Here is a 26,442-nt window from a genome sequence, read left to right as displayed (position 1 = left end):
GCACAGGGATATTGTTGTGTTGTTCAAAGGGCAGATGAAGAGCAGAAAACCCCAAAATTAAGCAGCCTCTCCTTGTTCCTCCTTCCCCATCCCTGCTGCTCTTTTGTCCTACGCGATCACTTTTACCAGTAAACGTACCTGAGTATAACCACCACTGAGTGACATCTGTGAAGGTTCTGCCTGGACGTACAGATCCCACAAGCAACCCACATCCCATCTGCATTGGAAGGCATGTATAAATAAGCTAGGAATACATAAACATTTTGGGCAATGCCAGCACAATGGAAATCCAACAAAACAAGCATAGGTATTATATGTTGCTGATTCCCCACGGCAATGACGCGAGAAAGAGAGACAGAAGACAGTGGAGGGAAGGATAGCTTGGCGTACCATCTTATCTTTTTGAAGCAGGAGGGAAAACCACAAAGCACAACCAAGGCAAGAAGAGGACATTCCCAGGGGAAGAATGCATTATATTGGTTTTCTACGGGCCAGTCATTTCCCATATGTCTTCACCGCATACGTTTTATGCAACAGGAAACAGACTATTGAATCCAACATCCTGGATTAGCTTCTTCTGGAAGCATTAACTTTTTGTGGCAAATTAGGAATTCAGTACAAAGAAATGAAGATAGGCTGCACTTAGAAAGGTAGCTTGCTTCAGTTATGCTCCCTTTTTCACAACTAAATTACGACCCAGTGTCATTGGACACCATGACACAAGGGAGAGAACTGCAGAGTTCTATTCCTGAATAATAACTGAATGATTTATAGTAATGAATAAATATATATATATTTATAAACTCCACTGGCAATTCATTTTTATTGGCTCAAAGAACTGTCCAAATTAACTTGCCCCTAGAGATGCTCTTACGGAATTCAACTGCCAGAGGATATGTGTATTGGATAATTAGAGGAGAGTCAAAAGGTCATTCAGTGCTGCCTGTTGGTCCTTAAATCAACATTTCCCCACCAATTATTTTATGAATAAAGAGACATCAGAATATAAGACACAAAAACACACATGGCCAACGTAAAGCAAATGTGAAGATTCATGCACATGCCACTCAATGCTACAACATATATAATGTTGCATTGTATCAGATAAACCTACTTATTTTCTTCACTACCAAATGACTTTAGAAATATCAGAAGCCACCTTACGTCTGGTACTATCTGCATTTTTGGGGGTCTTCAAGTCATAGTAGCAGGTAGGACTGCTCAGCTAGTCAGGAATGGCACATAGGCTGCTAAGGACTATAACAGTGCAAATTATAATCTCTAAAATGATAAATCCAGACCTGAGTCAGCAGAGGTAGTAAAATACAAAATAGTCTGTTTTATTTAAAAATGCTTATTGTTTCAGTTTTATTTTACTTGGCTGTAGCACTAACAAAAATGTTTCCTCATCTGACCAGAGAGGCTGACCCTGGCTGGAGAAGGGCCAGTGGAGGCCTGGGCTCCATCCTCCAGTGGTTCATCCTTTCAAGTGTTTGTCTTCTCAGAATGCAGAAGAATTTTGGCTGTGGAATGCTGGAACTGTTAAGAACCAAACCACGGGGGCCAAAGGATTGGGAATGTTATGCCTTGAAAGACAAAACGTTCTAAAAACACACCCAACATTTTTTTCTCCTATTTGACAAATTATGCACTTACAAGAACCATTTTCTGAATCTCTTGATATTATTCTTACTTAGAAAAACTTATAACTTTTTACTATTTTTTCCACATATCATGTGCTTCAGAATTTTTCTCATAACCATATGTGAGATACATTAGGGTCTTTCCATGCAAGCTCCTTGAATGAATGAGAAAGAACTGAACTCAACACTTACTTAATTAGACTCAATTGTTTATGGGGGTCCTTCTGAGTAGTTTTGAAGACTCCGCTGTTGGATATTGAATTGTTTCTTACTCAGTTTAGTTACCATTCTTTTAAATCTGTACAACCTCACTTAGGTTGAACAAGTTCTGAAAGTGCACATATATGAACATGTATACAAGCACGCTTTTATAGGATTGAGCACACTGAACTTCCATCTCTGCTGACAGCTAAGGCCAAGCTGATCTGATGTGATCAGCTATCTTGCTTTAATAAGAGTACACATGCAGAAAAACCATTCTTATCCACCTGTATGAAGGTGGCTTCTCTTCTCCAGCTCAAGGAGTATGGTGCTGCTTCTGTGAAGAAGAGCTGTGCTGAAGGTTCAAAATGAAGTGCTTCTTCAAAGATGTGCATAGCCTTATTGCTGGCATAGTGTAGTTCAGAAATGTTTGCAACTTCTTTAAACGATTGTTCCCAAACTATGTCACATCATATAATGCTGCATTGTATATAATGACAGAGCTACACAGATATAGATATACAGATATGGGACGGGACCTATTAACATTTCTGAAATAAGGCCTTTCAGGAATGGAAAGTACACATTCCTATTCATGTTATTAGATCAGCAACAGAGGTCTTGCATACTGTGAATTGGTAGGTGGCTTCGTTTGAGGAAGACTTTTCAGGGGTAACCCTCCAGCTATGAAAACCCTGTCTAAAGAGATTTTCCTCCCACCTACTTTGCTAAATTTTAGACTTTTTAAAAATTTTGCCAGGCATTTAACTTGTTATACAAACTTCATTTCCCTGTTATACCTTAAAGATGTCTCTTAGAGCTGTTTTTTCCTCTGTGGAGAATTTTCAACAAGGATAGTATTTGTTGTTTCTAATATTTTAGTCTTTTTTTGCTATATTAAATTGTCTTGATTTTCTTGTTTTCTATTTATATATGTCACCTATAGAATACTTTGCAAGCTGAACAAGTGTATAGCCCCTTATTTACAAATCTCTAAAACTCCTATGACTTTTCAACAGTTTGTTTTCTCTTAGCAATCAAGCTTCATCTACACATATGCTCTGACCCCAATCATACCATAAATTTCATACTGAAATACTTTAGTTATAACATTTCTGACACAGAGGAAAGAGATGAAGATACTTTTATCCAGAGACTCCTTCTGAGGAGTTGACAACTGATCTCCTGTCCGTAACAGACACAGCACTGCATGTGATCTTCTCGTAATTTTATTCCACACTATCATGTTTCATTAAGGTGTTGTTTTGCTAGCAACTTGCCTTAGAAGATTCTGCTTATCATACCCTACTCTATTTGCCTGACTTACTGCCCCAGGAAATGAGCTCTGAATGCTTCACTCGTTGTCTGTAACAAGTTGGAAACAATCTATGTGGGCTTTGCATTTCTTTCATTTTTCTTTCCCTCCTTTAAATTTAGTTCTGGGTCACTGAAGAGCATGTAGTTCAGGTATTCAATAGGAGAAAGAAAGGGAATGGAATGGACAAGGGAAGATGGTATGTGTTGTAAACAATCAGTATTAAGGTGAATGCATTCATTACGGGAAAATAAATGAGAGGGAGAGAGGATGGGGACTTTGTAATAAAAGATGTGATTCACACACCTTTCAGTTATGTATGGGTTACCAACTTTTAGATGATGTAATATTCTGTCAGAGAACCATTGTGCTATCACTTCTGGTTGGTTGACACACAGTGCTGACTCACAATGGGATCATAATCCTTCCACCATCCTTGTTTTGGAAGTGGGCCCCCCAATTTACCCCTATTAGCCTAGTATCAATGGCCACTTGACACATAATCAACTCTGGCATTACACCAGATTATCTGATCCTTCCACCAAATGTCAAGATTGACTTGAGGAAACAACAGCTACCAATACAATGATTGGGCTACATTACTTGTGTGCCCATTATGTGTAGGTAATTTGATTCTGGAATGGGAGAAAGAGCCTCTGGAGTGGCCAGGAATGAAAATGGGCCCATGGGACTGAGTCAAAGCCGAAGTAATCATTTTTTACAATCTTGCAGGGGCATCCACGGTTGGCCTCCTGGATGCCAGAAGCCTTTTGAAAATTGTGGGTGTGCTTCTGAGACAGAAAGAGTTATTTTCTTCCATGTTGATGATGATTCTCAGATGTAATATTTGCTTCAAGAGCATGATTGAGCATGAGTGGAAAGGTTCACTAAAACTGTGTTCTTGGAAGCACTGATGTGCCAAGCTGAGGCTGCTCACTGCTTTATCTGATAAGCAGATTGTCTACATACTCCTGAAGTTTTCCACAAAAACTATTATCGCCATGGTAAATACTATTGGGTGCTCAAGTCAATCCAAAAAGGAGTGCCTCCGACTGTTCTTTCTATAGGCAAATCTGAGAAAACTTCAGTGAGAACACCTGATTGGGATGCATAAGTAGGCCTCAGTACATCCAATGAGGCTGGGAAATTTGATGTGATAGCTTCTACCATTGAGTTTAATGTCCCTATCCTTTAGTGCTCATTTTTTATCAGCACCATAAATAGAATGGAAAAAATGCTGAGAAAATCACTTGTACAGGAATGTCCACTCTAGTACATTATTTATTGCCTTCTTAATCCTGAACTGCTTCTCTTTGTTCTTGCAAATGGAGAATGGCAGGGACTTGTCTCTTGGTTTTCTGTGAATTGCAGAGCATCTTTTCACCAAACTGTCTGCAACATTCATGCATGCATGCTCCCAAATGCACCAGAATGTTTGCAATCACTGCTCACCTGGGAGATAGTGGCATCAATTTAAGGGGCATTTTCTTCAGCTCTTGCCTCCTGGGCCTTGTCTATCAGAGGTATATTTATGTTGGCAGGCCTGGGAAATGGATGGTTATCTCCTTGTGTGTTTCCCACCTGAAATATGGTCAGAGTGAAAAGATGAAAGATGGTTTTATGTACCTGACCTCTTCCTTCTCAGGAGCTGAGGGTAAGGATTCCTTTTTATTTTTGTTTTGTAACAGGGCTGAATTCCTGAATAGCTTCTTTCCCAAGAAGGACTTTCCTGAAAGATTGGTTATTGATTGTTGGTCCTCCTCCCAGTGTCACAGGCCCTGCCATGCCACCACTCCAGAAGTAAGGAATGGTTGCAGATTGTAAGTAGTCCAAAGATGTCTCTGCCATGAGCCCTGCTACTTTGACAAATGTGATAATACCTTCTCTTAGACATTTGACTTATAATGAGACTTCAGGGAGGAGGTCAAATGTCCGAATCCCCAAAGTTCAGGCAGTGATAGAGGGGGTGCTGTAGCCCTGATCCCAGATCGGCTGCTTTGTGGATTTGCTTCAGTGCTCCATTTGTTCAACATTCTGTTGGGTATGAACCTGTCTCCTCTCTCTCTGAGCACTAGCAATTTAGAAATCAGTGCTACTACTGACTTGTTGATGCTAAGCACCTCCCTTGGATATGAGATAAGCTTGTTTGCCAATGTAGGGGGTATCCTGTGTTTTGTTGGTTTCATCCACTCCTTTCTGATTATTTCTGTGAAACGTCTGAAAAGCGTCAGAGGTTTTGGCACCTTATTATGTATGCTTTTCAAGAAAGAAAGACCTAGAACTCAAGTTATTTTGCCTCTAGAGAGGCGATGGATACACACACACACACACACACACATGCGCACACATGGACACAACTTCATATTATAACAGGGAGGAAGGAAATAGATTTTCAGAGTGGACAACTTTTCATAGCTAATAGTAAGTCATGTGGTGTGAATGGATGCCCTTAATACACCCCAACAGCTGACTTTGTAGCTTCAGTCAAGTCAGATTAAACAAAGGAGAATGAACTGCTCAGGTTGCAGAAAAGGCATCAGATCAAACATCTGCTGTTGCTCATATAAAGAAAGGAGATAGGAGCCTTTTGTCCAAGAATGAGTGATAAAGGGAGAGCTCTATCATTTCTTTTGTATTCCCATTGAGAAGGGGGATGTTTTGCCTGTAAATCAACAGACAGAACTGGTGTTGCTGGCCTTTTGTCTCCCGTTAATACAAAATAAATTTTGTTTATTTATTTATTTATTTATTTACTTATTTATTTATATTTATTTATTCAATTTATATAGCCACCCATCTCAGACCAGTGACTCTGGGTGGCTAACAACAATAAAAACAATCAACATTAAAAACAGTACAAAAATTAAATATAAATGCAGCCAAGAGATCTTTAAAAACCTTCAGTATCAACACAACCACGAAACGGGGCTCTTCACACACTCAGGGCCCCAGGCCCAGGCATAAAGCCAGGTCTTCAAGGCCTTCCGAAAAGCCAAAAGGGTCGGGGCCATCCTAATGTCAGGAGGGAGGATGTTCCAGAGGGCAGGCACCACAGCAGAAAAGGCACGTCTCCTGATCCCTGCCAGCCGACATTCCTTGGCTGACGGGACCCGGAGCATGCCCAACCTGCTGGCCCAGATTGGATGGGTAGAAACAACTGGGAAAAGATGGTCCCTAAGGTAACCCGGTCCCAAGTCATGAAATTTCCTCCTAAAATTTATTGATAACATAGATCCCAGTATTACTGTACCATCACACTGGGTTTCTATTTTTAAAAAAGGCATTTTATTTTTAAACAGGTCTTATTTAAGTCCCCTTTGCTTTGCTTTGCTCTATATAAAGAACTAACTAAAGATGGATGGATGGATGGATGGAAGGAAGGAAGGAAGGAAGGAAGGAAGGAAGGAAGGAAGGAAGGAAGGAAATCTCTATTTATTCTGAAGTGTAGACAGAGGAAAACAAAATGCAGATTTAAGAAAAAATAATGATTAGGTTCTCCATCTATTTTCTATAGAATCGAAGCCCACACATTTAAAATGCAGGACTGATGAACAGTTCCTATGGCAATCTGGAATACTGACATTGCGTATCTGTATTCTGTGAAATCTGTTAAGGGAGAAACAAACAGAATACGTTTTCCCACAATGAATAGTGGCACATAGGAACCATTCAGCTAAGTTCTTATTAAGAGAAGTGAAGAGAAATGGTACAAATTTTAAATGCCTAAAAGACTTCCATGAAGGCCATCACATAGGAAAATGGGCCATTGTTAATCACACTCCATTGGCACGGAAAGAAACTGTAGCCATAGAGGCTGACTACTGTAGTTCTAACTAAATAATAGTCAACAAGGTCAAGATCACTCTTTCCTTGCCTTCCAGACATGTTCTACAACAAAACCCACATTTTCCACCATAATATATACTAGCTGGAGATGATGAGAGGTGCAGTTGAATAGCTGGGATCAGAGGCAATAGACTGGATATCCTATTATTCTTTGGAAAGTTTTAAGGACAGATTTAGGAATACTGAATTCTGCCATGATACGTAGCATTAGATTACGTGAATTGGAAGATCAAAGGATCTTCCATACACATTTTCTCAGAGCTCAGGATAGCTATGAAAAAAATAAACAAAATCTTAAAGTCTCAAGTCCCCTGCCAAGTCCGTCCTTCCTTCCTTCCTTCCTTCCTTCCTTCCTTCCTTCCTTCCTTCCTTCCTTCCTTCCTTCCTGCCTCTCTGTGCCAGAAATAATATTGATTAAATTACAGAACCATTTAATGCCACAACACCCTAGAAAGAATTTTTGGAAGTTTCTCAAAATGAGGAGATTATTTTTTTCTCTCTGAAATGATATTCTCATTGGATTTATGAAACTGTATTTTTTAGGAGTCCTGGAAGATGAATAACCCTTTTACCAATTTAAGATTGCAGTCTTGTGTAACTCAGTTCCCTTTAACACAAAGAAGATTACCTAGGGAAAACACACTCATGGGCAAATGCATGTATACTAAATAAAATTCTGTATTTTAGATGTCCATTCAAAGGCTTTATGATGAGAGTAGAACCAACAATTCAGTGATTTCTAAAAGTCTTGACTACCTCTGGGATTAAACATTCCTATTTATTCCTAATTTATTTTTAACTTCATTTTATAGTGGTTCATCTTATTCTCCAATGCTTTAAATATTTATTCACATTTTCCAGTTTTGGAATGATGGTCATTTTGCCTTTTACATCTTTTAAACAAAGGACAACAAATAACTGCATGTTACAATAACTATGACAAGGCACACAAAAGGGAACTGCTATAAAATGTCTCTGGGGGATTGTTTTGAAGCTGGGGTTAAACAAGGTTAAGAAAGCTGCTTCTCTGTCTGCAGAAAAAGAAATTTGTGAGGTATCCAGGAAAAAGAGCAGCAGTTATTCATACAATCTGTTAAAGAAAGAAAGAATAACTGAGGATCAATGGGCATTTTGTGGGGCTTTGTAGTATATCTTCTGAACTAGATACTAAATTTCATATTATGAGATCAGGAAGTAGGACAATGATCAGATACAGGAAGTAGATTAGGGTTCAAAATGTGCAAGTATTTTCACTGTCAGTCATGTCACAGATGCTCCCTGTGTTCTTGTCCAATCTTGCTGCTGCCATTCACCTTCTAACCTTCCAGATGTTGCCAAATTTCAACTTCTCTAGTCCTAGCCAGCATGTCCATTGGGAATAGAGGCTAGAGCTTCTAGCTTAGCTATACTTGGAACGCAATAGATTATGCACCCCTGTGTTACCAATTCAACATGCACTGCATTGAGAAAACCCAGAAAACTTAGTTCCACATCAAGTAGCCAGCAATTCAGAATTGTGTCAAATCACCCTGATAAATCCTCATGGCACACATATGTGTGCACACACTTTTACATACATTTAAAAAGAAAAAGAAAAACAATAGGATAGAAAAGCAGAAAGAAAATTAGCCAGGTACGTGGTCTTCTCAGATTGTACATCTAAGGCTCATTCAATAAAACAAGTTCTTGTTCACAGTTCCCAAAATGTAGTGGAACTGCTAAGAGCTATGGCAACTTTGGCTGTTTATTTATCACTTGACAAGTTCCCTGGATCTCCAAATGTCACAACCACGGTTCCAGTAACATCCTGAAACATAGAGCTTAGCACTTTCCTACTTACTTGTCAAAGTCAAGTGCTTTGTGACAAGGACACCTACTCCTTTCCTCAGAAGCTGAGTGGTAAAAGAAGAGACAACATTGTACAATTCAAATAATTCACAGGTGCATGTGTCCAATGGCTTGTGTTTTTATTGAGTTCAAGGTAGCTTTAGTTGGTTTTGTTTTGATGTAATTCTTTGTTTGTGTTTGTTCACCACCCAAAGTTTCTCTGACAGATGGGCAGCCATACAAATTGGATAGATAGATAGATAGATAGATAGATAGATAGATAGATAGATAGATAGATAGATAGATAGATACAACATGACTGAAAAGGACACAAAAGCCATTACAGTTAAACGTATGTACTACAGCAAGATCTTCCAAACTACTAATAGTTATTATTCCAAAACAATAAACCTTAGCTCTGACTTTGCTAATGCGCTTTCCTCCAGATATTTCAGATTGCAGCTCCCATTAACCCAGCTAGCATTGTGTACTTGCTGAAGTGAGAGGATTTGTAACCCAACGCCTATCAAGCTGTTGTCCTGGGATATCTAGATTATGTGGCACCTAAAAATTAAAGAAATAAAATAATGCGTTGAGCCAATCACAATGACCACAAGAAAGCTCTACCTTAAATATTTTTGTGCTCCACAAGAAAACCCATTACTACCAATCCATCTATATGAATGTTTGTTACATAATGACATAGCTATCTATATATCGGAACTAGCTTGAAATCTGAAATAGTCCTGGAGTGTTTTCTAATTAACGTTGTTGAGATGGCCAGGCTACAATTTCAGAGGGCCCTGGAGGAAACAGATTATCTTGACCTTTTTCAGTCAGGTTTCAGGCCAAGACATTGTACTGAGACAGCATTGGTCATGCTTGTTGAGGATCTCTGATGGTGGAACTGGAATGGGGGTGGTGCAGCTGTCCTGATGCTTCTTGATCTCTCAACAGCTTTTTATATCATTGACTATGGTATGCTTTTAGACCACCTATGAGGATTAGGAACAGAGGGCAGTATATTGCAGTAATTCCTTTCCTTTCCAGTCCGTGTAAGCAGCAGGAGAGAGATTGAACCTGAGCCTTTGATGTATGGAGCACCACAGGGCTCAATGCTCTTGCCCTTCTTTTTAACCTGTACACGAGGCTGCTGGGTAGATCATCTGTCAGTTTAGGGTCAGGTATCACTGAAGATACTCAGATGTATGATACCTAGCTATATATTTTGATCCCAAGCCAAGCAAGTGATGCTGCTGAGGTTTTGTTTCAGTGTCATGAGACTGGCAGGGACTGGACAGGGAGGAACAACCTCAAGCAAGACCTTAGCAGGATTATTCGGGACTGATATCTGCAATTTGGGAGTTTTCCTAGTCTCACAGCTCTGGCTTAAGGAGCAGGTGGCAGTTGTGGCCAGGAAAGCTTTTGCAAAGATTCATCTTGTGCACCAGTTGTAACCATTTCTGGACTAGGAGACCCTCTAGACAGCCACTCATGCTTTAGTCAACTCACGTGAGGACTATTGCAATGTGCTGTACGTGGGGTTCCCTTTGAAGGCCACTTGGAACTTGGTCCAAAATGGGCACCACAAGCAGGTATGCCCATGTGATACCTCTGCTCCATGAACTGCACTGCACTGTGAAGCGTGCAGTGCAGCTGCACTGATTGCCAGTAGGTTTCTGAATGAAACTGAATGTGCTGATGCTCTGCATCTAAATGCATTTGCTTAAACTGAGTGTACAGTATGTCTGTTTTTAAATAAACCATTTCACCTGGCAAATGGCATGCTTAAGCAATCATGTCTTCCACAATTATCTCCTACAAAGACCTTCGTGGCACAGGGCCTGGGTGTCTAAGGAATTGTCTGCCACCTGTAGAATCTGCCCATCCTATCTGATCCAAGAGAGTTGGCATGCTTCAGGTCCCAACCATTGAGCAATGTCGTTTGATAGGATTCAGAAAGCAGGCCTTGCCCTCTGGAATGGCCATCCTCCCAGAGATCTGTATTGCCCTTACCCTTACCTTACTTAAACAAGCTCTTAAAATCTAGCTTTGCCCCAGCTAGTTTGGATTACAGGCCCCTCACAGGAATGCTGTTATGTTAGAGAAAGTTTATTTTGCTCTTCTGAATGTTAATTCAAATTTTTCTTTGTTTCAATCTGTTCTTTATATTGTATGCCAACCAGCTTTGTCATGGAGTCTGGTGGCGATACAAAATCTACCTATCTATCTACCTACCTTCCCATCCACCCATCTCTTCTCAACTCAAGGTATTCCAGAATAATGTAATAATTAATCATAGAGGTATGGATAAAGTCAAGAGAACAAAATAGAAAATGTTTGCTTTTTATGTCTCATTTGATCTGTACTTCAAAGAAACTTTTTGAGGAATAACTTATTCTAGTGGTGCTCAGTTGGTGTTAACTGAAATCGAATAAACAATGTGATCATTATATGACTGCAATAAAATTGCAACGGAAGATTCCTTTAAAAACAAACAAGATGAGGAAACCAGCCAACAACTATGTGCTCTGAAGTGAAGTAACATACACATTATTTAAGTAACAACGTGTGATATTTCTTCTCTTTATATAAGATTTCATGAGGATTCAAACAGTAATGTGGAAAAGGGTTCCCACTTAACTGAACAGCGCCTTCAGATAAGCAAAGTTACATAACATCACTGATCCTATAGGTGATTTCTGTGTCCATGTCATTTGCAGAAATATGTAACATATGTATGTATCAGAAGGCTTATCCTCATCTTTCCCTAGCTGTGGAACAAATATACCCTATGAATAAAAACACAAACATGTTTTTAGATGCTATATCCTCATAACTTTGTCTTCATCTCATCTTCATCCCACAGCTTAAGGCAGCTTAAAATTGTTTTTGGCTGTCTGATTTTTAAAGTAGCATTTTCCTTCTTCTTTTGACACAATTTTTACTGAAAACACAACGTAGCAAACTACATTGATTTTGTGGTTGATGATACGGTCACAGAATGGGATCTGTCCAGCTGCTAGCAACCATATTAGGCTGCTGATATTTTCTGCTGGTTCTGTATGATCAGGCAGAATGGGTGGGCTCCAGTTCCATTGACTGAATAATGTCACCTGCTGGGATCCAGGAAGCATATTTTTTCTGATGCAGTGCCTGCCTTCCAGAACATCATCTACCCAGAGAACCATAAGGATCCCACCCTGATGATGTTTAAGAAGTCCTTGAACACCTGGCTGTTTCTCCAGGCCTTGGGTTAAAATAAAATAAAATTTTATTTTATCCATTAGTAGAAATGTTTTTTTTCTGGATGTACATGGCTCTTTTCTTGTTTTTAATTGTTCTTGCCATTTTTAATGTTGTACACCATCCAGAGTCTTACTGAGCTGGCCAGCCTTATGGAGTTGGCCAAGCAAACAAACAAATCACTCTAATTGATTCTTTTTCCAGTCATGCACCCTCCATCATCCTATCTTGATGTGACTTTTCAGAAGACCATCTCCAGGAATAGTTTGACATGTCACAAAGGGAGAACTCCCTTCCTCCTCACCTTGTGTCCTTCCTTTCAATGTCTGTAAGCTATTAGCCAGGTTATTTTTGGATGTGAGTTTAGCACTTATTCAAAAGAGCACTATACTAGTGTTCAGAAGTAGTCTGACTGACAAATTGAAGGCACAGAGCACCTTTGCATCTGTGACCTGTTAGCTGAAGAACTTAGTGGACAGGTGGCTAAACCTGCTCTTCAAGCACCTGCCTACAGTTGCCCATCCTTGCCCCAGTACATGTCAAGGAGAACACTGAACGTTTTCTCCTGCTGGTTAAATGTCACTCAGTGGGAGCAGAAATGAAGTTGGGGGAATCTATGCACTGCTTTCTTTATAGTATCCAGCTTTAAAACTGTAGGGACAACAGCATTCACTAGCCTTGTTACTGAAGCAGAATAGGACTCAGACATTGGGACAGCAAATTTTATGTTAGTGTTTTCTGTTGGCTTAAGGACTGGTGAATTGCACTTTAATGTGACTGTCTGGTCCTGCTTGCTTGGCCAAAGATTTACCACTCTTTAAGAGAAGTTATCTCTTAAAGCACAAGGAAAATCCCAAATAAGTGGTTATCTAATGACAAACAAGCAGTGGGCAAAAAGTATCACTTTCAACTTTCATTTCTCTGAAAATAAGATCATTTGTTTCTTTCCTGTCTAAATAAAAAAAACATTTTCTGTGTTCTGTGACATAGCTTTTTTATAAGAGGCAACGGCAAACCGCTTCTGAAAAACCTTGCCAAGAAAACTGCAGGGACTTGTTCAGGCAGTCTCCAAGAATCGGACATGATTGAATGGTTTAAAAAAAAAAATCATATGTAGAGGTATCATGTCACATCTAAGCAAGTTTACTTTGAACTTGGATTCTATCAAAAGACTGCAGTCTTGAATGATCCATATGAATTAGACAATTGTTGGGAATATTTTTTTTTACTCAGCATTAAGTCAAGCTTAATCGTCTTGTGGTACTTTAAACATTAGCAGATGTATTCTGGCTTCACTTTTTGTGGATTATATACACCTGATCAGACACATGTATTTAATGGATTTAGTCCATGAAATCTTATGCCAGAATAAATGTGTTAATTCTGAATGTTTCACAAGCCCTCTGTGTTGTTGTTTTTTCTGCCTCAGACTAATGTGGTTACCCCAGTAAAAATTGTCAAATATATCATTCCCTGAAGAATCGCTTTCACTAAGACCACAGATCCAGCCTTTACTGCACTGTATGGAACTAGGATTTTACCGAATGATTTTAAAGTACTGCAATTTAAACACCACTGTCTGAAATATAATTGTGAAATCATAAGATTTTTTAAAAAGTTATTATCTTGTTTCTCTCTCAATTGATAAGTATTAGTCAGTTGGTACAGAAACAAGATATTTACTGCAAACTATATCACAATGATAGTCCTAGCAAAACTCCAAATGAATTTGATGCATTCATTGTAATATTATAAATAATGAGAGCTCCAAAACTTAGTTATTGAAGATCACTTAAGGCCAGGGAAAATCAGTAAGGTCACTCTCTACCCCCCCACCAGCGATGAATACTACTTGTAACAAATGACTGATCACTTTTGAATTATATCCTAAGAATACATTTTTGAATATAATTACTAATGGGATAATTCTGAATCAGTCAGGCTGAGCGATTCCTCATTAGTCATGAGCTGGAAGGTCCCCAGGTGGGAAGAAGAACAGTTGCTCAACAGTTCTTTTCATGAGAACCAAAAAGAACTCTTAAATGATACCAAATGATAAGTACATGAATATATTAAATAATGACAATGAAATACTGACTGGCACCTAATATTCTATGTTTAGCCAAGCCCATGGCAAAGACAGTAACCTGTAGCTTCACAAGTTGTTAGATGAAATAAATTATGTTGATGCTTTTCAGTCTGGGTTTAGGCTTTAATCTGGCATGGAGATAGACTTTTTGCCTGTATAGATGGTTCCTACCATGGGGGAGTGCAATCTTGTTGATTCTCTTGAAATCTCAGTGATTTTTGATACCATTGACCATGGCATCTTGATGGAGCACTTGAGCAAGCTGGGGGTTGAGATGCCACTCTCTACTTCTTCAGATCTCGTATCTCCAGGAGTTTCTAGAAAGTGATATTTCTACCGGATCCCTGGAAATTGCAGGGATGAGTGCAGTGCTTGTTTTGGGTGTTATATAAGCACCTATGGGAAACTATTAGGAAGAATAATTTGCAGGTTTGGAACTAATTATCATAAATATGTTGTTGATATTTAGCTATAACTCTCCTTCCTGTGGGGTTGGATACTCCCAAGGTCTCTGAATGTTTCCAAGCTCTAAGGAACTGGATGTGAGAGAACAAACTGAAATATAACATGGGCAAAACAGCTGTTATTGATCCTAGCAGCTGGACTTCAGAGGTCAGGACAAAAGCTTGCTCTAGATGGGGTTGCATTTTCCCTTAAGGACTGGATCCGCAGACTTGAAATCCTTCTGGATTCAGCACTTAAGCTATATAGCCATCTAACACTAATGGCAAGGAGTGTCTTTCATCAGTTAATAGCCCAACTGTACCCCTACTGGGTAAGTAAGTCTTCACACAATTAAAAATAATCAACCTGATACTAGTTCAGGCCATTATCAAAACAAGGAACAGATGGAAACTGTATCTCCCATTCAAAAGAGAACTGGTTTAACTTTTTGTGTAAAGTGAGCAGGAGAAAGAGGTTATAAGAAGTTTGAACAACGATTGTATAATACAGTCACTGCAATTTTGGGTAATGGTGTCTTAGCTTTGATACAATATAGCATAATATAATATCCTGATCAGAGCTGCCTGGATTCCTATGTGCCTGTTTAATTTGTTCCAGTCTAGCCTACCAGAAGAAACTTAACCCCTACCTGAAGGAAAGAGACTTGGCTTTAGTGATTCACATGCTGACAATCTCAGGGTTAAATTATTGTATTTATTGCAGCAGTCCTTGAAGATGGACTGGCAATTGCAGCTGACTCAGAATGAGGCAGCACAGATAGTGAGTGAAACCTCCAGAAATCTCATAGAACTCCCACACTGAAAAAGCTTCACTGGTTGCCGACTGCTTTATGAACCCAAATCACATTGCTCCCAGTGGTATAGAAAGCCTTACATGACTTAGGACACAATACTAACAGGACCACCTACTCTTGCCTCCTCCACGTTCTTAAAACATCAGAGGGGCACTTTTTGTGGTTCTAATGCAGGTACATTTGACATTAATGACTAATTTTGTTTTCTCTGTGTGAGGGTCCATATTGGGGATCAGACTGCCTCTGGAGCTAAAGCAAGCCCCTTCCATATCACAGCTTAGGAGAGATTCAGAATATACGTGTATCCCAGGCCTGTGTCCAACCCCACAGGAAGGAGAGTTATAGCTAAATATCAACAACATATTTATGATAACTAGTTCCAAACCTGCAAATGATTCTTCCTAATAGTTTCCCATAGGTGCTTATATAACACCCAAAACCCTTTCATTGTTTTAATGGTTATGACATATTACTTGTAAAAGGTATTGTTTAAATTGTGTTTAAAAGCTTATTTTAATGGTATTTTTGCTACTTTATATTTCTGTAAGCTGCCTTGAACTGTTAAGGGGGAAAGTGCCATACAAGTGCCCTAAATAAAATAAACAAATAAAAATGACACATTTTGAAATATCCATTTTGAAAATTAAATGGTATCTCAGATGCCAAATCTATCATAGCTGTATTGACAATTTCCTGGTTATTTAGCTTGAAAATCAATCAATGCATGCCATAAACTGTTAACTTTACTAATTATTCAATTCAGTTATAAAATACGTCATTCCTTATCAACTTCCAGATGCAATAAAATATTAATAACCATGAACCAAGGGTTGACAATCTGGTGTTCAGTGGGAAAAAAATACTTAAAAATTACTAAAACCTCATAAAAAAAGAAAATCTCATGAGATTTCAATGATCTTGCCCTTAAAACCTTCCAAAATCTAATGAGAAAAAAACTAAAATCATACTAACCTGAGAACATCAAAAGTTCTCATATAGATTTCAACATTCTTGGTTGAAATTGTGCAAGATCTCACATAAGAATCCTCAATCCATGAGATTTGGTGCTGTCATGAGATTTCAAGCATTTTTCTGGTTTCTTTAAAAAAAATACTCTATAATTATAAGGTTCTCTAGGCACTTAGGAGTGTTGCAGGAGTCTAGAAGCCCACGGGTGCTGTATGAGTGATCTCTGATGTAAACTGTCAAGCACAGCATTTGGAAGCCAAACATTGATGAAAGACAAAGACCAAGAGCCACAGATGTAGCTGTACGAACACAAGGGAACTCTGTTTCCTAAAGAGTACATCCTTCATTGTTACAGTACTGAGAGTTACCAAAGTAGTTTGTTCTCAACATTGTTATGCTGCCTTTCTTCTGAGAAATCCCTGCTAATGCATATTTATTGACATTTAATTACATTTATATTCCTGCAGGATTTCATAGTGGTATACATAGGGCTTTTATTCACTACTAAGTTAAACTGTTATCCATCCACCCTTGGGCTGGTATATTGACATGAAATTGCCAATTGCTATCCTAGCTCTAATGCTCCTATTCCTATTCGTAGCCAGTCATCTGACTTCCCTCCATGGTAAGGGAGAAAAAGCTTAGGAGATTTTACATACCTGGAGGCTGTTCTTGGGCAGTATCAGGGTAAGAGGGAAAACACTACATTAACCCTTGGTGCTAATGTCCATGACAGTGTCATAAGACTGATTCACTAATGGCTTGGGGATCAAATAATGGCAAATTAATGGAGACAAGGTAGGAAAAACATTGTTGTCTAGGAACAATTAGGCTGCGGTTAGGTGCACACAGTATAAGGACATAGCCATAATCTTACCCCACTGTCCCAATTTTATCTTGATAATAATCCTGATTCAGCTGAGGGGTAGGAACTAGTCTAAACTTACCTGATGAATTTCCATGGTTGAGAAAGATTTGAACCTGAATCACCTCAGTTCTAACCTAGCCCAATACATAACCATATGAAATCATAACTATGATAATATTGTACTTACTATTTTTTTTAAAAGCTCCCTCAATTCTTTTTTGGACTTTCCAATTGCTCCCAGAGGTGATCATACTGAAATGGAGCACTGAAATGGAGCCCAGGCTTAAGCAGGCTTCTCTACCTCTTGGATTCTGAACCCTTTATGTTCATTCCAGGATACTGTGAGATCGAGAGAAAAAAGGTGGAGCTGGCAGAATTAGTAGATCATTAATTGAAGCCTTTGATAAGAGGTGCTTAGAAGACAATTCTAGGCAAGACTGTTGTCCAAATTCCATTTCAGTAACATGATTGTATCTGGTGTGAGTTACTGCTTTATTCAGGCTAGCTCTATTGTGTTAGGAATGTTATCCAGTATGACTGAATGAGTTTATGGCAGAATTTCTACACCTTAACTGGAAGAAAAATGAGACAGGCAGGGTGGATTGAAACAGCTAGGTAACTGTGTTGGAGGTGACACCCAGGCTTCTTGTCTTCTGGCATGCTTGCAAGTAGCTCATCAATCCCCTAAGTCTCCATAGGAATGTATTTTAATGACTCAATATAAAATAATAACACCTTCTAAAACTTGAGGAGGAGAACATGACATTTTCTTTCAAATGTTTTGAGCTCTGACAATAAGAAATGAAAAGTGGGGGAGGGAATGGGGAGAAGGGGGTTGGCAAAACAACCCACTGGTTCTTTGCCTTAGCAACAGATGAGTAGTTGCTGTCTCTCACTCTCTCTCTGAACAAGGCAAGGGATACATTTCTCTACTTTTCTCTACATGCTCTACTTTTATTCAGATGCATTTTGATCTCTCTTTTGCTACCACAGATCTAAATCCTGCATATGATAAGTGTTTGACAATAGGCATATGAAGTGCCCACTGAACTGAGTGCCCACTGGCTGACTTCAAAGAAATAGATTAGTTATTTTATTGATTTGTTTATATCCATCTATTTTGTACAATTCAAGTTGACATAAAGTACATAATGATCCCTCTTCCTATTTTCCCCACAACAACAAACCTATGAGGTGAGTTGGGCTGAGAGAGAGAGAGAGTAACTGGCCCAAATGGCATAGTTTACTTGTTACAGAGACAGGGTTCAATACACTTAGAGTCTTACATAGTTCCAAAATATGCTTTTGCTCTTTTGTTACCTTGCTTTTATTCTCAGTTGCAGGAAGCTGTAGACAGTAAGGAAGAGGAACTTGACCAAAATATGCAAGAACTGTTACCTAAACAAAAGGAACTGAAACATTTTAAAGTCCAGAGCAACAAGATAGCATTTAGAAGTGGCTCAGGTAGATGCCCCCATGATTCACTGGAGTATAAATAGGAGGAGAAGGTACAGCACAATTAGACTTGCAAGATTCTGTTATTATAACCAATCTCAATAAAAGTAGTTTTAGTCTTTCTGTGGAGTTGATTTCCTGGTCTGCTCTACTAGTGGGGCTGACAGAAGCAGAGTAATGAATAATGGGAGTAGAGTTTCTACTTTCAGATAATACATGGTCCTTTTGCTTTTTGAGCAACTGTCATGCCTTCCAGCAGTTCAACAAATACCCAAGAACTACACAGATGTGTAAAAACTATATAATCATACAATGCAGCAAGAAATAAAACACCTTCCAACACCAGGGGAGGAAAAGATTGCATATCTGTGCAACATCAGAATGAAGCTGATCACTAGAGCTGCTAAGAGAATGTTCCTGTCATTTTCTCAAAGCCGATGTTAATACAGTAGAAAGAAAGAATGCCTCTATCTCCACTCCTTTGCTATTTTTCTAGTGGTATTTCTTCTCATAATCTCACATCTCCTGAAGCCAGAGAGGATGGCATAATCTTGAAGTTGCATAAATGCTTCAGCTGAAAGGTGTGGCTGCTTTAAGATTTACTGTGACTTTAATAAGTGGATTCCTTAAAGCAACCACACTTTTTTTCAAGCTCCCACAGAAGCTGACTTTCACTTGATCCTTGTTGGCATTTTTGTTAGTTCTAAGTTATTAAATTGTAACTAGTACATCTTAGTAATAAAGAAAAAAGAAAAAGAAAAAATCCTGGGTGGACACTCTATCTCTGTCTCTTCTGTGTAGTAGTATCCAATCACTGGCTTAGTCTGACTGCATTTCCAAGCAATGTGAGTTCCTATCACCTGATAATCCACCTCACAAAATAAAAATTAGCTTTGCCCTAACAGATATGAATAATAAAATCATTCATTCTTTAAAAGGTTGAATGAAACTACAACACTGTAGGGCTGCAGATGATGTCATCAGCTGGTAAACCCCAGATAGATCGACAGCACAACCAGACAACCATTTAAGATGTTTTTCTCATCTGTGAGTACGTTTCACACTGGCTTCATCACAGAGCCCTGTTCTACCTTTGAAATGAGAGATGTTATCCTTACAGCTTTAATGAAGGACAACCTACAAGGGTGACTGGTGGATTCCCTTGCTTCATTTCCCCTCCCTTTGATGTCACCTGCCTGTGGGAAAGTATCCACCAGTGGGTTTTCTTAATGTGGAGAGATTGAGTGAGTGTAGGCAGGTGCCTGGCACAAAGGGTTTAGCTATTTTTCCAGTGGTCGAACAGGTCACAGGCCGAGAGAAAGGGTTGTGAGGAACATCAGGCGTGCTCCTTCTTCCCACTTCACACCGTCTCTGCCCTCCCTGCTATTTTTGTTTGGCTAGCAGGAATGGGTGAGAGGCACAAGGTGAAATAGAGGGAGTGATCAATAATAAGAAAACTCCATCCTAAACTAGTGCTGCAACACAGTGTCGGTAGAGAGTGGCCATGCCTAACAGTACCCAGAAGTAGCCTATGGAATAGGCAAAATGGGAGTGCGCTGCCCCAACCAAAGTAATAAAAAGCAGTAACTATTCAACATTCTTGTCAGCAGAAGCAGCAGAAAACCTATAATGCACCAATGGTGACAGAAGCATCATCGTTACCATCATCATCCTGCAGCTGGAAAAACCCAGCCCTCTTTCCTGGTTTAAATCAACCTTCTGACTAGCATTCTTTCAGGAGAGTGCTGTTGGGAGAAGAGGGAAAATGCCACTTTAAAACTGGAGCGTCTAAAGCTGGCGCTAAGCTGCCTCTGCTGGGAAGAGACAAAGGTTTCAGGGCTATGTTTATACCATGATTAGGGGGAAGTGAGCAGGAGCCCAGATACTTGATCAACAGTGGATCAGTTCTGAAGGCTCCAGGCTGTTCAAAAACTAACAACTTTGGCCCAGAGCGTTCTGTTCTAGATAGGAGCTCCAAGGACGCAATACATTTTTTCAAGTGTAATTTCCTTCATCAGAATGTTACAATGTAAAGAAATTATTTGTTAAAAGTTAAAAAAGAGGGTTCCCCCCCCTTTTTTTTGGAAAATCCATTTCAGAACAAATTAATCAGAATGGTGGTGAGTTTTCCTTCCACTCAAAGTCTTTAAGAGCAGGCTAGACAGCCATCAGTCAGAGAGATGCTTTAAAGTGGATCCCTGCACTAAGCAGGGAATTGAACTTGAGAGTCTAAATAGCTTCTTCAAATGCTAGGATTCTTTGAAATTTGATGCTATGGAAGATATTATCTCTGGAAGAAACATTTTCCCATAACATGCCACTTGATGCTGTAAACATCAAGTCACACTTTTGGGCATGAGTAAAACAAATATCTTTAAAAACCTGCAACGCTTCTTTTTGTTTGTGATTAAAAGGCAGTTGCTCATGAGTGATGTTTACTAGGAGAATAAATAGAAAGCATCTATTTGATAGCATACACACTCTAGAGCAGAGATTGTAAACTTTCAGCTTTAAGGGGTCCTCATCCCCACCCCAGGACTAGATGGCACACAATCCAAAGAGTCTCTTATGCTTGTGGGAGGACTGGAGACTGCCATACCCACAACCTCCCAGGTCATATTGCATTCACTCACCATGACCTAAGAGAAGCCTTAAAATGAAGCTTTGACTCCTTGTAAAGTCACACTCACAGCTCAGATTTAGAGGTCTCTCTGTATTTGGTAATATTTAATATACTTCTCAGGTCTAGCTGAGTTGGCACCATGATGAAAAGAATGCTTTGGAAGCTCCTCTGCTTTTGGTAATAGTTTCAAAACAATATTCTCACAATAGTCCCATAAAAGCCAGAGGATTTTGCAATGTTGTAAATGTGCAGACAAATGCACTCAAAAACACATTAAAATTAATGATACTCTCATATTTATATCAGGATGAAAACCCTACTCTTATATATTTGCTTGATCTGGGTCAATTTTTCCACTGATATTTCATGGTGTGATTTAAAAAAAAAAATCTGCAAGCCAGTAGAAAGTGATTTGGAGACTACATACTGTCCTGTTCTGGAATCACAGCTTGCTTTCCCCTGCCACAGATAGTGAAGAGGTGATCCCTAACAGCTGTATTCCAATTTCAGAGGTACTATAGTTTCCCAAAGTAGACCCAGTCCAATCTGCTCATTATTTTATCTTCCACTGGAACATGCACATATCAGTGCCACAAAAGCAGGCCAAAACAGCTACTGCTGTTAATCTAAGCAAACTTCATGGCCCTATTTGCCTCAAGTACTTATTCTATGTTTTCTTCAGTAAGAAAATAAATCTGTTTTTATTGAACTGCTTGCTTAGAACTACTTTTATCATGCCTGGAAGTTAGCATAAAGAAATGTTCAATGTTCACTACTACTACTACTACTACTACTACTAGATTTTGGGAAATGACAGAATTGGAAGCAGTTCAAAGGCTGAAAACCCTTTCAGCCACCAGGAACTTTCCCCAAATCCACCAGGAACTTTCTCATTTTTGCTAAACCTTTCCACTGATTTTGTACTAGGATAAGGCCTTTCAGGTGCCATTTCCTTGTACTGTCAAGAATCCTACCAGGTTTTTTAACCTAATAATATATTATTTAAATAGGTCTTTCTCCAAAATGTAGTTATTCTACTGGATTTTGTAGGTTTTGCCTCTGGTATCTTTGGCTTCACTTGAATTAATATAGTCAATTGTCTCTCAACAGTGTTCACATTCCAAAATGGCAGCAGAGTAAAAGTGCCTCAGCAACCTAAAGAATGCCTCAAAGATCAGCATGTCATAGACAGTTTCTACTGAAAATCAAATCCAATAGTCATCTTATACACAAAACCTACAAAACCCTGCAGCTCTTTAGAGCTTTTGTAGACTGCAGCCTTTTTTGGGTTCGCATTAGGGCTGAATATTCAACATTCAATAATGTGGTCAACGTGGATCTAATTATATGCATATACTTCTTGTTAGCTTCCCAATGCAGCACAAAGAATAGGGATAGGAAACTGTGGTCCCCCAGATGTTGCTGCACTACAACTCACAGCATCCATCACCATTAGTCATAGTAGTTGGGCAACTGAAATTTGTGCTCAAATTTCTGAACACTGGTCTAGAAGGTCACCTTCTAAATTGCTTTAACTCTGGCTACCCACAGTGAGTTTCCTGAGTAAACCTATAGAACTGTCCTGTCAAAACTGGGTCTGGAAATTCAAGCAGCACTTTATATGGAGGATTTCATTATTGGTATAAAATCCACAGAAAAATTAAGTTGCATGGCCTTATTTTTTTTTTTAAATGGATAAATAGTGGCAGAGAGTTTAAAGCTACATAATCTTGCTTGGATGAGTTTCTTGATGAAAAGACCAAGTAGGGAAGACCACTCCCAAACTTTTCTCACAGTACCCAGCAATGGGACTGCCTTAAGTATATTCTGGGCCTGGGCAGGGCATCATGCTGCTGCCCTTAGAAGTGTCAAAGGGAAGAAGCCCCATGGATTGGACTTTCAGCTCTGTGTGAGCCAGCTGAACACCTTAGAAGTTTTCTTTGACATAAAGAGGTTTCTGGGCAGACAAGCAGAGCTTTTTTAGCATACAAGGTGATAACAAAAATCTGGCTGAGAAGCAAGTGGCAGCCTAGTGGCTGGAACAGGAAAAATAACAAGCCCCTGCCTACTAGGATTATACCTGCATGTCTCATGTTCTTCATGTTAGCGGTATCCTTAGGCTAAAATGGGTGGCTGGGTGCAGAAAGGACACATTGCAGGAAGAGGTCAACATAGCCTCCCTCTTACATATTTCTTTTCTAGTCAAGACTGAGTTTAAAAAAATAATTTGATAATGTTCCAATATTCAAATGGATCTAGGTATCACAGAATATTTTGGACAAGCAAGTCTAGGGAATTGATAGCAGAGTTGGGTATGGATTCATCCAAGTGGAATGCTTACTGGCTTATATTTTGTACATATATTCCTGTCTTTCTCTGCCTGCTAGATTTCAAGAGTGAATTGAACTAGAAGTGCAAAAGTAACCCTGAATGACAAGCTGAAGGAGAGGCAGCAAGATCATGGATGACCAAGGGCTGGAGATGGTTATTCTAACTTCCATCTACTCCCTGACCTGAAATGCCTCAAAAGTCTGCCATGTATGGTGAGTGATCTGATTTGCAAGGCAAGAGATTTCGGTGGATTTAGAATGAGGCACATGGAGGACACCTGCAAATCTCAGTGTTGGAGCAGAGGAACCCACCCCAGTGACACTGAGCTGTGCTGGTTCCTTCCCCAAGAATAGCATTCACAAGACCTGCTGATTATCATGTCCTGACTTCTCGGCTCCACCAAGCAAGCTCCCTGGGAACCTCGGTATCGTTGCTCCCCAAATGGGGTGGATCAGGTTCCCCACAGGGCCGTGCTCACAGGGGGTGTGTCTCTACCTAGGTGGACCTGCCGTTAATCTCCTCTCCCGGACCTCGCAGTCCACCGACGCCGGGATAAAGCCCTGAACAGTTTCCCGGGCACCCTAAATCCGAGGCAGAACCGACAGTCTGAGATGGACGTGACCGGCGGTGGGGCCGCAAGGGAGGCTTCCCTTCCCTGAAGGGCTCCTTTCAGATGCCCCACTGAAAATCCACGCAGGCCACACACGAAGAGAGACACGCGTTTCCGTTTCTCCCGAGAGAAAACAAGCCGCTGCTGCGTTTGTTTCGATCGCAACAGGACGCGAGCGGCTCTTCCCTTGTGCTACCGTGCCAAGAATAATCCTGAAAACCGCAAGAAAAGCGGCCCGGCCCGGCCCGGCCCGGCCCGGCCTTCAGTCTCGGGTGATCCTTTCCCTCCTTTCTGCTGGAAGGGCGGGGGCGGGCGAGGGGCGGACGGTCGGACGCGGGCGCCAGCATCCCGAGCCGACAGGTTCCCGCGCCAACGAAGTTCTGTTAGCTGCCTCTAAGCCGCTCGCCCCGCCAACAAGTGGGAGCAGAAAGCCCGCCGCGGTTGGGAGACCGGAAGGGTCCGGCTGGGGAAAAGGACGCGCCGAGGAGCCGGCGGCTGTCGGGGCAGTAGGTAGCCCTGACTCGCCTCCGGATTTCCAGCGCGACCCCTCTCTCCTTCCCGACTGTTGCCACAGAGGCGCCCCACCGGGACTCATTCCCCGTCCCCTCCTCTTACCTTGTTTCTCTTTCCACGCACGGGTGGCCTTCTCTCCTCGCCGGGCTCCGCTCCTCGGCCCCCCGCCCCCGTGTCAAGCAAGCTGTCTTCTCTCCAGCCTCTCTGCCGCGGGTTTTGCGCGGCAGCGCGGTTTCTTTGCCTGCTGGCGGCTGCTCCCGGCGCTTCAAAACCGGATCGGGTGTCCTGGCTTTTCGCAGCAACTGGCCGTGTCTGTCAAAACGGAGCCACGGAGCCGCGGAGCCGGGGTGCGGGGGGTGGGCGTGAGAGTGCAGCCCCCAGCCTGGTGCTCCTGGACGCCCCAGCGCGAGCCAGCTGGAGGCTTCACTTTGCATCACACGCCCTAGCGGTGAGAGCAGTGGGAGAGCGGGACTAGCGCGCCCTGCTCAGCTTGGCTGACTCACCGAGGTTGCCACCAGCTCCCTGGCTGCCTGGGCGCTTTCTCCTCCCGCCTCCCCCCCCCCCCGCGCCTTCTTAATTTATTTATTTTAAAGTCGCTTGCTTCCTTTGACTCATCAGGCTCGCCGTTGGCGGATTTCTTTCCCATCGGATAGCCGCCCTGGCGTGCTTTCCCTGGACATTTCCTTCTGCTGAATGGGATCGGTAATGGGAACCTCCGCCTGCCCGTGGGCCAGTCGGTCTGTCCACGCGCGAGCGCAATACCCGCACCGCACTCGCAGAGGTTCGACTACATAGAAGCAGTCTGCGTTTCGCAAGCAAAGCGATAAATGCTCCTCTGCTGTTAGAAAATCTAAGCGCACCCCTCCACCCTCTCCGGCCGCGCTAATGTTTTATGGTGATCGGAGTTTTCACAGATCACAAATCAATCCTCTTTCGATTTGTCCTGCCCTTGGGTGTTGGCCTGGAGGAATCGAGAAATTTCACGTCGTGGGTTTTGGCTGGTAAAATGGCTGTCCTGCTTTCAGATTTTTCAATGAATCTAACTGATTTGGACTATTTGCATAGCAAATTCCAGCTTTCTGGCTAGTGTGGCTGTAACTCTGTGGGGAAGAGCTAAGCTTCATACTCTTGTGCCATGCAAAAAATGTAGAATCTTTTTCAAAAATTGTATTTTGTGACATTTATTAAGAGTTATCCTTAGTAATTCTGGACTGTATTTCAATTTTTAATTTAATTTTATTATTTTGGAAAACTACATGCAAGCAATCCACTTTCCGACTTCATTTTTAAAGCCCATCCTCTTCCATTGCCTATGGATCATATAGCATTTGTCAAGATACGAAAGTTTGATATTTTCAATTTTGATATTTTTATAAGTGATGAGGGATTACCAAAACTATGCTCAAGAAAGCAAACCTGGAGCTGTTTCCTTAAAAAAAAAAAAAAAAAAACTTGGCTCCATAATAATGGTTTTTATCTTAACTTAAAGATAAGCTTCCCCCAATTCAAAGTGCAACTGGGAGAACAAAATACCAGCCATTGCATCTTAAAGGAGACACCTCCCATGAATGTTAATTTTCTCTCCCACGGTCATCCTCTCTTTATGTTTCTGCATATATCACCAGGCCCTTGATACCTGATTTATTCT

General features: G+C 40.7%; 1 protein-coding gene across 4 annotated transcripts in view; it reads right to left on the bottom strand.

Moving 5' to 3' along the window:
• The window catches only part of SYNPO (synaptopodin), a 179,529-nt gene that overhangs the window by 36,342 nt on the left and 116,745 nt on the right, over positions 1-26,442 (bottom strand). Inside the window, exon 1 of one of the 4 annotated variants that reach the window (XM_025163950.2) lies at positions 17,450-17,594. The exons of the other annotated variants lie outside the window; for them this stretch is intronic. Coding sequence (XP_025019718.2) covers positions 17,450-17,513 — 64 coding nt within the window. The 5' untranslated portion in view covers positions 17,514-17,594. Of the gene's footprint in view, positions 1-17,449; positions 17,595-26,442 lie in introns of those variants that run through there. 4 annotated transcript variants of the gene reach the window in all.

This window comes from Python bivittatus, unplaced genomic scaffold, assembly GCF_059951505.1.
Source record: "Python bivittatus isolate LINGU-HERP-01145 unplaced genomic scaffold, Pbiv_v1 ctg000080_np1212, whole genome shotgun sequence".
In the NCBI taxonomy this organism is placed as follows: Eukaryota; Metazoa; Chordata; class Lepidosauria; order Squamata; family Pythonidae; genus Python; species Python bivittatus.
The sequence above is the reverse complement of the archived record's forward strand: the minus strand, read 5'-3'. Positions and strand labels throughout refer to the sequence as shown.